Here is a 16,526-nt window from a genome sequence, read left to right as displayed (position 1 = left end):
CTCTTCGCTAGCCAACACTTTCCCTACTGTTGCACTCACTGGAGTGGGAATAGTAATTTTTCCCCCTCCGCTAATCCCACACTTTCCCTACTGTTGCACTCACTGGAGTGGGAATAGTAATTTTTACCCCTCCACTATCCAACACTGTCCCTACTGTTGCACTCACTGGAGTGGGAATAGTAATTTGTACCCCTCCGCTATCCAACACTTTTCCTACTGTTGCACTCACTGGAGTGGGAATAGTAATTTTTACCCCTCCGCTATCCCACACTTTCCCTACTATTGCACTCACTGGAGTGGGAATAGTAATTTGTACCCCTCCACTATCCAACACTGTCCCTACTGTTGCACTCACTGGAGTGGGAATAGTAATTTGTACCCCACCGCTATCCAGCACTTTCCCTACTGTTGCCCTCACTGGAGTGGCAATAGTGAATTTTTCCCCTCCGCTATGCAACATTTTCCCTACTGTTGCATTCACTGGAGTGCGAATAGTAATTTTTACCTCTCTGCTATCCAACACTTTCCCTACTGTTGCACTCACTGGAGTGGGAATAGTAATTTGTACCCCTTCGCTATCCAACACTTTCCCTAATTTTGCAGTAATTGGAATGGGAATAGTAATTTTTACCCCAACGCTATCCAACACTTTCCCTACTATTGCACTTACTGGAGTGAGAAAAGCAATTTTTACCCCTCCGTTATCCAACACTTTTTCTACTGTTGCACTCCCTGGAGTGAAAATAGTACATTTTTCCCATGCGCTATCCAACATTTCCCCTACTGTTGCACTCACTGGAGTGGGAATAGTAATTTTTTCCCCTCTGCTATACAACACATTCCCTACTGTTGCACTCACTGCCGTGGGAATAGTAATATTTTCCCCTCCGCTATCCAACACTTTCCCTACTGTTGCAATCAATGGAGTGCAAAATTTGTTTAAAAATTATTAAAGATTTTGATGTTTTAATTTATAATATCATGTTTTTTTATTAGCTTTTATGTTATAGGTGTATATATATATATATATATATATATGTACATTTTTATATATTTATAAAAAAATTTAAATAAATTACAATTATTAGTTTATTAATTATTTTAAAGTAAATATACATTTATATATCAATTTTGTATATGTATGTTTAAACATTGTTTATTAAATGTATTTATTATATTTGTTAAAATGTACATTACATCTACATAATGTTTTTAAAATAAATTTTATTATTTAATTAATTTTATTTTATTTTTTATTTTTAAAAAACGATATTGTGTACATCTATATTTTTTACATCTATATTATTTATTCCATATTTTAGTCATTTACATTATATAGATAGGATGTCGATTTTTTAGCAATACGATATTTTTGCGTCAATATTTGTGCATGGGGGTATTTTGGTCATCGATATTATGTCAGTGATCCTGTATGAATGTGGGTTGTTGGTTGACTGGGGTGGGAGCCCTGGTCATGCAGCAACCACAATCCTTGTAAGGCACAAGCAAACCCTAAGTTAAACTGTGCTGAACCCCCTGGAAGCCTGGTAGCGAACAGTCAGGCTTAACTTAGAGGCAATGTATAAAGTGTTTGTGCAATAATTTAAAATGTAACACTGTGAAAACACACCACAAAAGTATACCACACCTTGTTACAAGAATGGGCTACAGGCACCAAATGTCTAAGGCAAGAAAATGCCAAATTTCTGAAGGTGGCATTTTAAATATTGAATTTAAAATCAGACCACCATAAGTTAGGATTTTAAATTACAATTCCAGAGACACAATACATGAACTGGGTATCTGTTCCCATTAGGAAATTACATTTAATATAATAGGGTAACTGGGAAATTCCATAAAATAGGATGACTCAGTAGTAGCTGTATCCAAGTTCCAGGTTTATTCTTGAGTAGATGTTACAGGAGTTGGTGCAGGATAATCAGCATAATAGTTCAAGTAATAAGATACAGCATAGTAAGCCCCACCGGGAGCAGCAACCCTGCTGCTCAGCCTCATGCATAAACTGACAGATACACTTAAACATACACCGAGAGAACATTCCATGACATCACAGAGACTGGCTGAGCAGCAAAGTACAGGACACAAAGAAAGGACAGAGTAGAGAAGAAGGCAAGATACCACAGTAACTCCAATGACATCCTGTGGAAGAGGTAAGCATTGCAGTAGTGATAAACGAATTTAAGAGTGTTTCACTACCAGGACATTTAAAACTTATAAATATGTGTCCTACTTTTTAAATACATTGCAACCTGCCCTCTGGGCTGCCCAGGGCCTATCCTTGCTGTGACCTATGTGTATAAAAAGGAAAAGGCTTGAGCCTGACAAAGGGATTATATAGCTCAGTCGACATGGCAGTTACAACCTGCACACACAGGCTGCAGTGGCAGGTTTTTTAATTGAAGCACACATATTTTACACAAGAATCCAATTGCTTTAATAAATGGTTGAAATGCCAATGTGTGTATTCCTTGTGCCTCCCGTGCCTGAGTTACCAACAAAAGGGTAGATTTGTTCCCATGATTTCCTTTGGGGAATAAAGGTTGTCATGTTTTGAGGTTGCAGACACCACCCAGTACCTTGTTAGGTTTTGAGGTCCAGGTGGTACACTGTGAGCTAGCCTGAAACTAGGTCAACCTAGTCTGATAGCTTGAGTGGACTCAGTCCCCCATTGTTTTGATGCTTATGTTGCCCAAACGTACAGTCTTACTGAATTACTAGGAACCATACAACAAAGGGGTTACTTAATCTTGTGGCATAATAAGTGCTGCAGGCCCATTTATAGCATTTAATTTACAAGTCTTGGCTACACGTTGTACCACCTTATTAGGGACTGATAAGTAAATTAAATGTGCCATTTGGGGAAAACCCAATGTTACCCATGTTTTAAAGAGTGAGCACATGCACTTTAGCACTGATTAGCAGTGGTGAGGTGCACAGAGTCCTAAACCCAGCAAAACAAAAGCGGAAAGATGGAGGAGGAAGTCAAAAAGTGCAGGGGAGGATCACCCTAAAGTTGACCGATCTAAACATTTGCTTTAGAAAGGGTACGAAACTTTTAGACTGAATTGACTTCTTTAGCTGATTCCAAGCTGTATGTTTAACTGATGGGCAACAGGTGGTCAAGTGGCCTGGTATTGAAAGTGCTAAATGGGCCTGAAAAGGAACTCGTACAGAGAAACCAAATGTGTATTCACAATGCCTCTGCTGGGAGAGAGGAAATGCCACTATTGCAAAAGCAAAAAAAAGAATTGTACTTCTGTGGTACAGAAGCCTATAGAAATGTAGTTCCATTTGAACTATGTGCAAGTTCACAAGTACAAATTCCACGGAAGTGGATCATTAGTCTAAAGCAGTAAAGCCCCATGAGTACGCAATCCAGGACTTTTGTCACATCTTTGAGCCCTTCTTATTCTCTCGAGAAGAAGGAAGTGTAAAATATATTATATATGACTTTTGGTATCAGTCCAAGATAGTATCGTGTAATAAGGAGAAAGAATGGAAATGTAAGCAGTATTATAATAAAAAAACAATTGTAAGGTGAAATCACACCTAAAGTTATTTGCCACATGGAATATTGTGACATATGCAGCTCTGCACAGGAGGTGCACTGCTAAAAAGAGCAGTATCAGGACGGTGGGCACTGCAGCGCACCTTTAAAATCATCAGTGACTTAGGTACGGACATATTGCTTATACCACGATTGCTCAAAAATGTATGTTGTCAGATTTTAACTTTAAAACACACACCTAATACTCTGCAGGAAAATAATCACCAGCGGCAGCTCTAGGACCCTCCATCCTAAATTATTGGTGTGCATCAGTACCTCAGGTCACCTAGGTGAAAGTCCAGGCTGCAGCTTGACGAGTTGTAAAAGGGGACATGATAAGGCATGCACATCCTTGCAATATCTTCAATAGTTTGCATGAACACATTATAATATTGCACTGTATTGTGCACTTCGATAGATTAAGGTCACTCTCAGTCAGGTCTATTCAGCATTATGGTAAGTGTTAACCCCTTCGCCGCGGCACGAATTCCGCCGCGGCGCTGGGGGGTTCGGGGTCAGTGCGGCGCCGCCATGCTCGTGACGGCACCACTCCGTCATGAGCCACGGGCGCGCTGTGCTCATGACGGAGTGGTTCCGTCACGACTCCGCCCACTCGCATTATTCGCCCGCACAGGCGGGGAATCAGCGCCGCGTGGGCGGAGCGGCCGCAACGGCCGCAGTATGACGGAACCACTACGTCATGAGCACACGGCGCCCGTGGCTCATGACGGAGTGGTTCCGTCATGAGCACGCAAGGGGTTAAGGCTGCCACATTTGACACCACTGCTGATGACAGTGATCTCCTGGTCCAGTTTGCCATGCCAAAGCATCAGAAAGTGCAATGTCTAGAAAACCTTTCTCCAACCTACTTTACCAACTGTCCAGCAAAGTCAGATGCTACAGTATGGAATGATAGACACGAAGAAGTAGTTGAACCTTTGCCTATTAATCCTTGTCTTACAAACTCCCTCCATACTTGAATTACCTACAAGCAGGACATTTCCTCCTTTCTTTTGAGATGTTGACCACAGACACATTTGTCAGAAATAAAGTTTAGGTGTTGCTATAGTATTTTACTATTATTCAACTACAGGAGGGAGAGGTACAGCAATGGGTGAGAGAGAGACCTAACTGATATGTGAACAAATATTCAATACAATAATAAGCTAACAATGGGGACACTACACTTAGGTTTTAGTGAGGTAACTTTAGGGGCATCAACTGCACAATTTCTATGGGCAGGCAGTGGACAGTCATAGGACATGCATAATCAGATATGTACTTTATATGTAATTGTTAATGTTCTTTTTTTTCAAATCGACAAAATTATAATGATCCAAGTTCTTATTTCGGGGTAGTGAGAGTGCATTGGTGCGAGTTTAGCATTGGGTATTATTCCTTCTACATACATAGACTGTTTCTGATGGTCCTTTTTTCTGGCAATTACTGACATGTTCTGAATATGTGTTTATGGTATAGTCACGGCAAAGTACATTCCAGAGAGAAGGATTCTCTTCTCTTCTAATCAATTTGGTGCGAAAACCATAATTTTAAAGTGCAAATTCACAATCTGGATTCATAGAATTAGGACTGGCTGTATTTTACCAATTAAACGTCACTTGATGCACTACGGGTAGGGATGAATATTCGGGCATTTTAGCGGGACCTTTCTGTAACACTGATTAAGACCCAAACTCATAGGTTTATTGATACTCTCATATCCATTTTAGGCAGTGACTCATCCTGTACGTTTTATTGAATCAACTCAAGCTTAGTGGTATCAATTTGCTCAGTTGCTTTGTGCGTCTAAATGTAGCTTCTGTGCACAAAAACGTCTTTAATGGTATAAATGTCCTCATGCAAAAGGATTATGTTACTACTATGACAGGTTTATGGTTAGCTCTGTGAAAGGCGGCATTTCACTGTTGTGCCCCACAAATGCAGAGGGCTGTCAGTAATGCATACATTTGTTTGGTATTCAAAAACATCTTTTAAACCTATATGAAACAACTCCTGGAAAAACACAGGAATACAGCTCTCCACTGTAGAAAACGGATGGGAGTGTTCCATAATTCCTGGACTATAGGAAAGGTGGTTTCCCCACAGAGAGAAAATAGTTTCTCTTTAGAAGCAAAAGTAACTTAAGTGTGCCAATGCATATTTTTGAGTCATTTATTCATAATGATTTTTCATCCAATGAAAATTGCACCTAGGTACATTTTGAAATTGAGGAAGAGCACGAACAGAGACATTTGAGTACAGTTTTCACTGGTACTACTGCTGGGATTTCTTGTGAATTCCCAAAAGGTAGTCAGATATCTGCTTCAAATTGATGAGTAGGCATATGAGAAAACTTCCAACATTTCCAAGCAGAGCTTTGTGACTCGACTCTGTAATAGTAGTCCATTCAGCCACGCGCGCCACTTTAAAATGCTTTTGGAGTGTGATTGAAATAACGTTCAGGCTCTCATGAGTTGTTTCACCAGGTTCACTGGAGTATTTTGGGGTGCTTTCATATACTGCATGTCAGACACCACATACAATATAGAGTAACCGTGTATATGAACACAGTCAGGGCTTTGAGTGGGCCGGGTCTCGTCGGTGCTCGGCACCAGCAGTTTTTTTTAAAGGAGCGGGTCTCTATCGGGCTCTGTTTTGTGCCCTGGCAAAGGTGGTCTGTTTTTGTGGGACTGCAGTGACAGCAGGCACATCGATGTGCGCGTGCTCACACTGCTTACTTCTCACTAGGGAAGAAGTTGCGACTTGACCTCATGCCAAGTGAGCGTTGTAGGAGAAGGGAAATCCTTTAAAGAGTCATTTTCTCTCTGGATGTCACTTCTCTTTTTGAAACTCAACATTGTCGTGGTGTCACCAGGGCTGTAAGTGGAAGCTCTTTCAATATTATATACAAGCCATAGTTGCTGCTTAATTATCTTATGCAACAACCATTGACAAAGCCAATAGTCCTGACTTGTAGGTATGATGTTACTTGTTGTATCATATATCTGGATGAAATGACAGAAACAGCAAAATACAAGTCGGGCGGATAACTATGCTAGGCACAGATTTTTAGCTTACATGCTTTAAGCCACGCCCTTAATGACATTGGCCACGCCCCATGAGAGACCCCCACAGTTTTTTTTATCCCACTCAAAACGCCCTGAACACAGTACTTAGTTACTGCAGGAGTTAGTAAATGCAAATGTTTTTATATTTATATGTGTCCCCCTCGCAGACTTTTTCTATTCGCTCATTGGTTCCCTACTTTCACCCAATTCCACGGTGCACTGTTCTCTCTATCTGACCCGATTTCAACTTCTCTGCCTCCGTTTCTTCTCCCCGGACTCTATCTTTTCTCGCTTTCCCCTTCCCTTCCCTCTCACTTTCGCACGCGCTTCCTTGCTCTGGTGGTTTACAAAGGGAAGCCTGGTGCCGTTCCTACCTGGTTTCGTTGCCTTCCATATATTCGCTCCTGTAGAAGCCGGCCAGGTCATCAGCCAGCTCTCCCGTGAACTCGGTGTGAAATAAATACTGTTTGCCAGCCGCTAGATTTCCGTCTAGCTCCACCACCAGGTACTCAGTCAGAACCTCGAGCCACGTTCGTGTTATGGCTGGCGGGGCAGAACCATCAGCTGTCTTCAGGGAAAACGCGGAGACGTCGTTCGTGTAGTTCAGTTTCTTGCTATGTATGAGGATATGGTTCGTCTCAGTTACGCACGAGAACAGCACCGTGCTTTTGCCTTTAAAAATATAAAGGTCCTGATCCTTCTTCTCGAGGTAGGGCTGCAGCGTCACCTCATAATGCTGTGGGGCCAGCGTTTTGGGCAGTCTGTACTGTTTCCAGGGGGGGTTCTGTTGCGAACCGGTTGTGGCAGTGGCCGTGTGGCCTGTAGGCGTTGTTCTTGCTTCCGAAGTAGTGGAGGGGCCTGTTCCAGTGGCTGTGTGGCCTGCAGGCGTTGTTCCAGGGGAGGGCGCCGTGGTAGGGCTTGGCGCAGGAGGGTCGGATGTGACATTTTTGGACTTCTCCTCAGCGTAGAGTACCGCCAGGGCTATGATGGTGGCCACGGCAGCCAGGGTGAAGGCGATGGCCACCCCAGCCAGCAGCTTACTCACGTAGAAGCCCTTCCCCATTCTCGCTGTTGTCGGCGATGGCAATGTGTGCAGAAAGGGGAAAATGCAAGGATGCCTGCAGCGCTATCCTTTTATAGGCCTGACAAAGGCAGAAGGGGGTCAACTTGCCACTTATATCAATGGTTTATGATTAACTAGATAGCATGGGCGGAAGATGTTACTGCTATCTCTTCTTATCTTGGGTCCAAGAAGCTCACAGCAGTTCCCTAAAAGCTGCTACGTCATTACGGCCACATTTATTAATACCAGTAAATGATTAACATTTAAATCACAAACCAAGACTTTTGTCAGTGTGCATGGATTTTATTTAGTGGGGCCCCCAGTGGCACCCTAGATGCCCATGTTCTCATGTTACCATCTTGAAAAATGTCCTGTGGCAGGGTCGGGTTGGTAACGGGGCACTTAGGCAATGGGCCCGTGTCCGAGCTCCAGCTGCGGGCCGCCTTTTTTTGCCACCGGGGCGGCCGATTTGGGTTGTCTGTGCTGTTCAGATGCCGCCAGCGGCCCCGTGGAGCTTGAGCGGCCTTTCCAGAGGAAGATGGGCCTACATTACTCCCCTTTTACCAACTGGACGTAGGTCTCATTACCGGTTTCTCGCTGGGCAGGTGTTCTAACTAGATGATCTCTCCCGTCGATTTGGTCTCCCCGGAACACCGGCCCACTAGTGTATGCAGATTGAGGAGGAGTGGGGGGATTGATGGGGGGGGGGCGTTTGAGCAGAAGTGGCTTTGCTTACATTCAGGTGTGGTTCACCATTGTGAACTAATCCGTAAACAAAGAGTCCTGACAACATTTGCATTTTTTTTATCTTGGTGAAGTTTAGAAAGCATACCTCTTTTATAGAGACCCCTCTCCTTCTTTTTATAACACTTAAAACACTGAAGCAGTGTTTTGATAAAAAATACGCTATCCGCAAATATGGGCAACTTTTTTTGGAGTGTCTGGGACATTTTCTGATCCCAATTCGACCCTGTCCTCTTGTTGTTTTTTGGAAGACTATTTAGGAAGTCCATGCTGCAGAGTGATTTCTAGGTAATCATTCTTGTTGCAATTTCATGGTGTAGTTCCGGATTTTGTAGATTGCTTGCCACAACCATACTGCAGCTTCATAACTGGTGAGATTTTAATCTTTCCACCTCAATGTTGGTTAGCGGGGTAATCTATTAGGATGGCTGAACAACTGCATGGACCAACCAGGATTCAAAAGTGTAAGTGAAGGTTGTTCAAAAATCTCAGCATCTGACCCTCAGATGATGTCACAGCTTTAGGATTTAGTGAGGCTGGGGGGCGTGGCTTGCGTGCCGCTACGAGATGGCGGGTCGCGCTTGAGCTCCGTGCCGAGCGAGGGCCGTCGGAGGCTTATTTATTACCTCACATTGCCCCATACATGCTGAAAGGTGGCCTTTTATCCCTGATGTTGCCGTGTGTTGCCTGAGCGGGATTTTCGATCTCTGGAGCTGCCATAACTGTTTTTCTGCCGTTTTGTGGTTGTGCTCGGTGCTTTTACGAGCGGCCGCCATTTTGTTTTTTCTTATCTGACGGAGATGCTTTTTCTCCACAACACGGTGGCGCTTTTTCTCCGAACTTGCCAGGAATGATGGAAAGCAGGTGCTGGTGATTGTCTTTATAGTTCTGGATGTTTATATTGGACTTCGTTCATTACCCACGCTGCATTACTACCTGTGGTGAGAATATTTGGACTTTCTTTAACTATACTTCTCCTCAGAGTGCCTCAGATGCCTTTATTTGGTGTTTTTCTGCTCTATGACACCCTGCTTCTTGGTCTTTTTGTGTTCGGAAGGCGTTTCTTTTGATACCTGGAGAACATTATATTTTTGTCATGAGACTCCTCTCATTTGCCATGTAAGCCCGCCATTAGTTCTTTCCTGTGTTGGCTGCTGAAAGTGCGCTTTCCACTTTTTGCTCATTTCTTTTTTATATATTATATACTAGTATCCTTTGGCTTTTTCCTTCCCTTCATTTCTCTGAGGTGCTGTATTTTGCGCCTACGGTGGCTGTGTGCTCTATGGCTGCAAATATGGGCTTGTCACCAACTGCTAAAGACGCAAAGGACTCTAAAGCTTCTCTTAAGAGGTCCAAGCAAATATCTCCTACTCCGGACAATCCTCACAAAGACACCACTTCCACGCTTGAGACTATTCTGACGCGCCTTAATGAGGTTCACGACATTGCGCAGTCTACCAAGACTAACACAGATTTGCTGCAAGTGGAGGTGGCAGCCATTAGGAATGATTTCAAGGCTCTCTCCCTTCGTGTATCAGCCACAGAATCTCGCATTAGTGGTGCAGAGGATACTATGCAGAAGCAATCTAGGACTCTTTGCCAGTTAGAACGCTCAATGGCGGCATTGCGGAGAGATCTCACTGAACAAGAAGATCGTAACCGCAGATCCAATCTGCGCATTTTTGGTCTTCCGGAGGGTGTTGAGAAGGATGCCCCTGCTATGATTGAGTTCTTATGTCAGTGGCTTCCTTCTACGCTACAAATTTCTTTTCAAAAAGACTTTGAGCTGGAACGGGCACACCGTGTTCCCACCTTTCGCTCTAAATCTGCCACGCAACCAAGAGCGATAATTTTTAAGCCCCTGCGCCATCAACATACGGAACAAATTCTTGCTCATATGCGGAAGGTTAAAACTGTCTCATGGAATGGCCATCGCATTTCAATTTCTCAGGACTTCGCTAGGGACACAGTAATAAGGAGGAAGGGCTTTCTTAATCTCCGGAAGCGTCTCTCTGAGATGAATATTCCCTTTTCTTTTTCTGGCCCTTCAAAATTCCGCATTACCTTCAAAGGTCGTTCCAGAATTTTTGATGAACCTGCTGATTTAGCCTCATTTTTGGATAATCAGATGGAGCTGCAGATGGAACTTCAAGTGGAGGCCTCGCGGGACCCTGGTTCCTCTGGCACCTGACGTGGTTACATATAACTGCAATGAGTTTTCTCTTATCCAGATCTATTAAGTTTGTCTTTTTTAGATCTGCATGGTGGTCTTATTGTCCGCTGTTGTTGGTGTGATGTTGCTGTTCTTCTCGTGCGTGACGGTGTAAGCTCAGTGTGGCCTGTGTTTTTTCTCCGTTTCTTTGTCAGGTCTACCTCATATCTTTATGGTGAAATGGACCGATATCTTCGATATTTCTTCTTTATGTACTTTCTATTGTTTCGTGATATTGTTTCTTGATAGGTTGGTCTCACTCCTGTTCGCTTTTTTCATGCATACTATTCTTTTTCCTTTTTGCTTGTTTTTTTATATGTGTCAGGTTCCGGTTCATTCTTGTTCTTCCTTTCTTCCTGGTTTCAATTTCTGACTCTTGCGGTGTTGTATTTTTTCTTTTGTTTTGGTGTTTTCGTCGCTATGGAGTACGTTATTGATTATTATCTGTATTGTTTTATGGTTTAGCTGCATAAATTGCTTCGTAGACACTTATTAATTGCTATATATAGAGATAACTTTATTGTCTGTATAGTTAGTTTTTCTATTTTATTCCACTGCTATTTTACTTATATAGTTATATATTTAAGATACTCTTGCCTCTTTAAATTAAATTAAGTATAACAAGTGTTTATGTATTTGCGGACAGTTTACTAGATAACTTTCTTTAGATGTTACATTTTTTACTATGTACTTGCTTTCTTATTTATCTTTCATAGAGCTTCATTGACTGTTATATTGGTCAGTTATTTCATCCTTTACTTTCTTATGCTTCATCTTCTCTCTTCATACTACACCTTATAATCTTCTGTGGAAATCGTTTCTTTTTCTTTATTCTTTCCTGCTCTTCATAAGTTATGTATCGGTTTTGATGCTTTCTCATATTTGAGATAGTTATTAGCTTGTTTTTCACCATTTCCGCATTTGTAACATTGGACATTTTTCCCTCTTCTGCTTTCTCCATTCTTTTATGTTACAATGTATTGGTTACATATTTATTACTTTGGTATATACATGTTCCGATCTAGACTTACATGATGAATAGTTTTTAGAATACTCTAATGAATTCTAGTTCTAGTTCATGTATCAGATATTTTTCCTTCTAAGTTAAGTATAATCAGTTATGTACTATTTTGGGGCTGGTTATGCTGATTGTTTTATCCCTCGCGATGGTCCCCTTGCTCATCTTCCCATGTCCCCCCTGGTATGAATTTGGTCTTTTTCAGACCTTCCTTGTTGATTCTTCTCTTTCTTCTTCTGCCTACTTTCCTGCTTTCTCTTTCCTCTTCTTTCCTCTTCTCTCTTCGGATTTCCTCCTTGGATTCTTCCTGTTTTGTGTTGGTGGCTAGTGTTTGTTTTCAAGTTTTTTTGGTTGTTGTACATCCTCTATCAAATATAGAATATCATTTTTCCCTATTATTGGTTTTATGTCTGGATTGAATATACTTTCTCTTAATGGGAAAGGTTTAAATCATCCAGTAAAAAGGTTAAAGATATTAGATTACTGCAAATCTCTTTCTTCGGATCTAGTCCTTTTTCAAGAGACGAAGGTCTCTGCTAGGGAGGCGTCATTTTTGAAGAAAGAATGGGTTTCTGATGTTGCTTGTTCAGATGCTTGTGGCAAAAGAAATGGGGTAATTACTTTAGTTTCTAAACATTCTGGTTTGTCTATTGTTTCCTCTGAACAGGATACAGAGGGACGTTGGTTATTATCTAAGTTGTCTGATGGTAATGCTGATCTCTTTGTCATGAACATTTATGCCCCTAACAAGGATGATCCCTCTTTTTGGAAAGTAATCACCAAAAAGCTAAATGACACACCTCATTCTGGTAATCTTATTGTAGGTGGTGACTTTAATTTACCAATGGATCCTATCCTAGATAGGAATTCTGCATTTAATTTTCGTCCCCCTAAATCACATAAACAAATGCTCAATATGTGCTCTCTTATCCATCTTCAGGATGTCTGGCGTCTTCATAATCCCACTGGCAGTGATTTCTCCTTTTTTTCGTCCCCTCATTCGTCCTTTTCACGTATTGACTTTCTTTTGGTTCACTCCTCTCTTGTTCAATCTTCCTCATCTCCGCTTATTCACCCTATTTTGGTTTCGGACCATGCCGCGGTGACGTTCACACTTTTGTCCTTCACCCCTAGGGCGAGTCCTCGATCTTGGAGACTAAACACAGACATATTACATGATGTTTCCGAGGTTCGAGAGTTTTCCCATGATATTGAGTTGTTTTTCCGTGAGAATGTGGGTTCAGTTGATTCCCCTGTTGTTCTTTGGGACTCTTTTAAATGCACTTTCCGTGGTCAGGTCATTAAATGTATGTCAAAGAGGAACGCTGCCATCAGAAAGGAACTTACGAACTTAGCAGCGGAAATTAAAACTCAGGAATCTCTTTTTCGGCAATCTAAAGATAAATCTTGCCTTCAATCTATTAAGAATTTAAAATATACATATAATACTATAGTCACTAAGAGAGCTCATATAGGTCTTCAGGCTCAGAAATCTAAGAAGTTGCTGCTAAAAAACCGGGCTGGCAAGATGCTTGCGGCTACATTAAAGTTCCAAGATTCTTCTTATAAATCTTCCCAAATCTCTGCTATTAATGATCATCTTGGTAAGAAAAATTTCAGACTACTGAAATTCTTGAGGTCTTTCGAGATTTTTATAATAAATTATATACCCCTTCTACTCAATCTTCTTTTGAACAATGCCAAGAGTTTTTAAAGACAGTTCCGGTGAAAACTATATCGGAGGCAGATAATATCTCTTTAAATGGCCCGATTACCTCTGACGAAATTATTTCTGCAATTAAAGCAACTCGCTCTGGTAAAGCTCCTGGTCCTGATGGATATCCTATTTTGTTTTATAAAACCTTTATACCTGAGATTGTGCCGCAGCTTCAATCCGTCTTTGATGCTTTTATTAAAGATGGCTCTGTGTCTGGCTCAGCTGCTGATGCTACTATTGTAGTAATCCCCAAAGAAGGAAAAGATCATTCGGATCCCAAAAATTTTCGTCCTATTTCTCTTCTTAACATGGAAGCTAAGATTTTTGCTAAAATATTAGCTAAACGTCTAGAATCCTTTATTCCTCTATTGGTTCATCCTTCCCAAACAGGTTTTGTGAAGGGTCGTCTTGCACGTGACAATATCCGCACTTTTTGTCACATTCTCGGTTCTGCCAAGCGCTCCAAGCTTCCGGCAGCGGCCTTGGCCCTTGATGCGGAAAAGGCCTTTGATAAGGTCTCTTGGCCTTTTCTACGAGCTGTTCTATGTGCACACAATCTTGGTGACTCCTTTATCCGTATGGTTATGTCTCTTTACTCCCAACCTAGAGCGAACATAAGAGTGAATGGAGCTACGTCGTCCTTTTTTAACCTTCGCCAAGGTACTAGGCAGGGATGTCCCTTGTCTCCTCTTTTATTTTTGGTATCTATTGATCCTCTTCTTAGAATGATTGACTCACATCCAGGTATTAAGGGGTTCTCTTTTGGGTCTCATCAGATTAAAACAGCTGCGTATGCAGATGATGTTCTCATTTTTTCTGATGATATTGCACTGGCCATCCCTGCTATTTCGGACACGATTTCTCTTTTTTCAAAAGTTTCAGGATACACTCTGAACAAAGATAAGACAGAGATGTTCCCCTTAAATGCTTACTGTTTCTCTTCTCATATGGGTTCGGCGGGATTTAAGTGGCAATCTAAACAGCTAAAATACCTGGGTATCTATTTTTGTTCCACCCTATATGCTACGGCTACTTATAATGAATCCCAAACTATTCTTAAGGTGAGACGTCTTTTAGAAACTTGGTCTCCGAAGCATATTTCTTGGTGGGGCCGACTGCAGACTCTTAAAATGATGATCACACCTATTATTAATTTTGTTTCCTCTATGCTTCCGGTAAGGCTTTCTGATTCCTTCTTTCATGAACTTGACTTACTTACCTCCAAATTTCTATGGAATGACAGAAGGGCTAGGATTGCTTATAAATTTTTACGGAAATCTTATGATATGGGAGGCTGTAATTTTCCTGATTGGGGGAAGTATCAAACTGCTTTTCTGGCGTCCCAGGGTGCCCTTTGGTTTTCTTCTCCATCTCTTCATGTTCCAGCATGGTTGACAATAGAACAGGAACTGGCATCCCCACTGCCGACTGCCTCTTTTTTAACCACGAATACCCTTTTTATTCCATTCTCTCGTTCTATTATTTTAGACACTATTGCTGCGGTTCGCAAGGTTGATAAAAGAGTAGCAATTCCACTGCATAAAACTAGATGGTCGTCTATTTGGCGGAATTCTAAAATTAAAATTAATATTGATCCAGAGTTGATGTCTTACTGGGCTGGGAAAGGTGTCTCACTTGTTAAACATCTCTATGATTCCAACAATGACCCTTCCCCTTTCTCATCCCTAGCTCAACAATTCTCTTTATCTAATTTAGACTTTTATACCTTTCTTAAGATAAAGGTAGCACTTGCTAAAAAGCACCTTCATCCTTCTTCCCCTATGATTACGCTTTTTCAGTTATGGATCAGGACTGGTCATGTTGTGTCTCGGATTTACAAATTCTTATCGTCCTCTTCACTTCCTTCTCAAACTGTCGCACAGCAAAAATGGCTACATCATTTTGATCATAGTGTTACCGATCATATCTCTTCTGATACCTGGCAAGATATTGGTAAATTTTCTCTTCGTAACAAAATCGCCCCCTCTTTAATGCAGTCTAAGTTTTTCTCTATTAATCTTCTTCACTGGACTCCCATTCATTTGTATTCGCTAAATCTCAAAGAAGACAATCTGTGCTGGAGTTGTGGGCTTTTACCAGGCGATTTTCAACATATGTTCCTTGATTGCTCCCTTCTCCAACCCTTTTGGGATTTAATTCACAAACACCTCATGCTCATCTTTAATATTAAATTCCAACTTTCTTTTCCATTAATCCTTTTAGGTCCGTTGGCGGCCCCAGTCCCTCTGCCTTTAGATCCCATGGAGTTACAGTTGCTGGATCTCTTATTGACTATTGCAGTCAAAGTAATTCTCATGGAGTGGAAATCCTTTTCATCCGTCTCTTACCATACTTGGTGGGCTTGGGTTTCCTTTCTACGAAGTGCTCATACTTCAGTTGACCATGCTCATCTCTCTCCTTCTATATCTACTGGTGTTTGGAAAGCCTTAGATTCGTACATGGTGTTGGCCTCCGAGGGGTTGGTGGAGCAATATCCCTTTGATTTGTCTGGTTAGTGTTGTCTTGTGTGTCGGGTGAATCCTTTGGAAATCCTCTCCTCTTCCTTTTTTCCTCCCTGTCTCTCTTTTTCTTTCTTCATCTCTTTCCTATCTTTTCCGTCTTTTCTTTCTTCCTCTCTTTTCTTTCTTCTTATCCCTATTTTGCTATCTGATGGTGATACTTTTGATAATTATCTTTGCCGGATATCAATTTGTTTCGTCTCTCCTTAATTAATTTATTTATCTGATATCTGCGGATTAATGAATGACAATGATTTGATTTCCTATTATTTAATTTTATTCTAACATATTTATTGCCTTTGTCTGATATCAATTGTATCACTTTTGCTTGTATCTCATGTCCGTATTTGCTTCTTTAAAATAATAAAATTCTTTTGAAATAAAAAAAAAAGGATTTAGTGAGGCTGCAGATTACAGGTTTAAAATATCATGTGGGAAAATCAATGCCAACATACCTGCAAATACTGGCATATTTCTGTTAGCTATTTATTCTTTAATTTATTTGTGCACTAACAGGGTTTTGTAGAGAACCTCTCTCTTAGATTAATTGGTTACAGTTGAATGATGTAACTCATCAAGCACTAACTATATCAGTAATACATGCAGAATGACTAGCT

The 16,526-nt window shown here is 41.2% G+C and overlaps 1 protein-coding gene across 1 annotated transcript in view; it reads right to left on the bottom strand.

Annotated features, from left to right (window-relative positions):
* LOC146860506 (aminopeptidase Ey-like) overlaps positions 1–7,789 on the bottom strand; it is a 174,413-nt gene extending 166,624 nt beyond the window's left edge. The window contains exon 1 of the mRNA XM_085644418.1: positions 7,011–7,789. Within this exon, the coding sequence (XP_085500544.1) occupies positions 7,011–7,699 (689 nt within the window). The 5' untranslated portion in view covers positions 7,700–7,789. The remainder of the gene's footprint in view (positions 1–7,010) is intronic.
* Positions 7,790–16,526: the final 8,737 nt, after the last annotated feature.

Source organism: Triturus cristatus, chromosome 3_1 (assembly GCF_964204655.1).
Source record: "Triturus cristatus chromosome 3_1, aTriCri1.1, whole genome shotgun sequence".
NCBI lineage: Eukaryota > Metazoa > Chordata > Amphibia > Caudata > Salamandridae > Triturus > Triturus cristatus.
The sequence above is the reverse complement of the archived record's forward strand: the minus strand, read 5'-3'. Positions and strand labels throughout refer to the sequence as shown.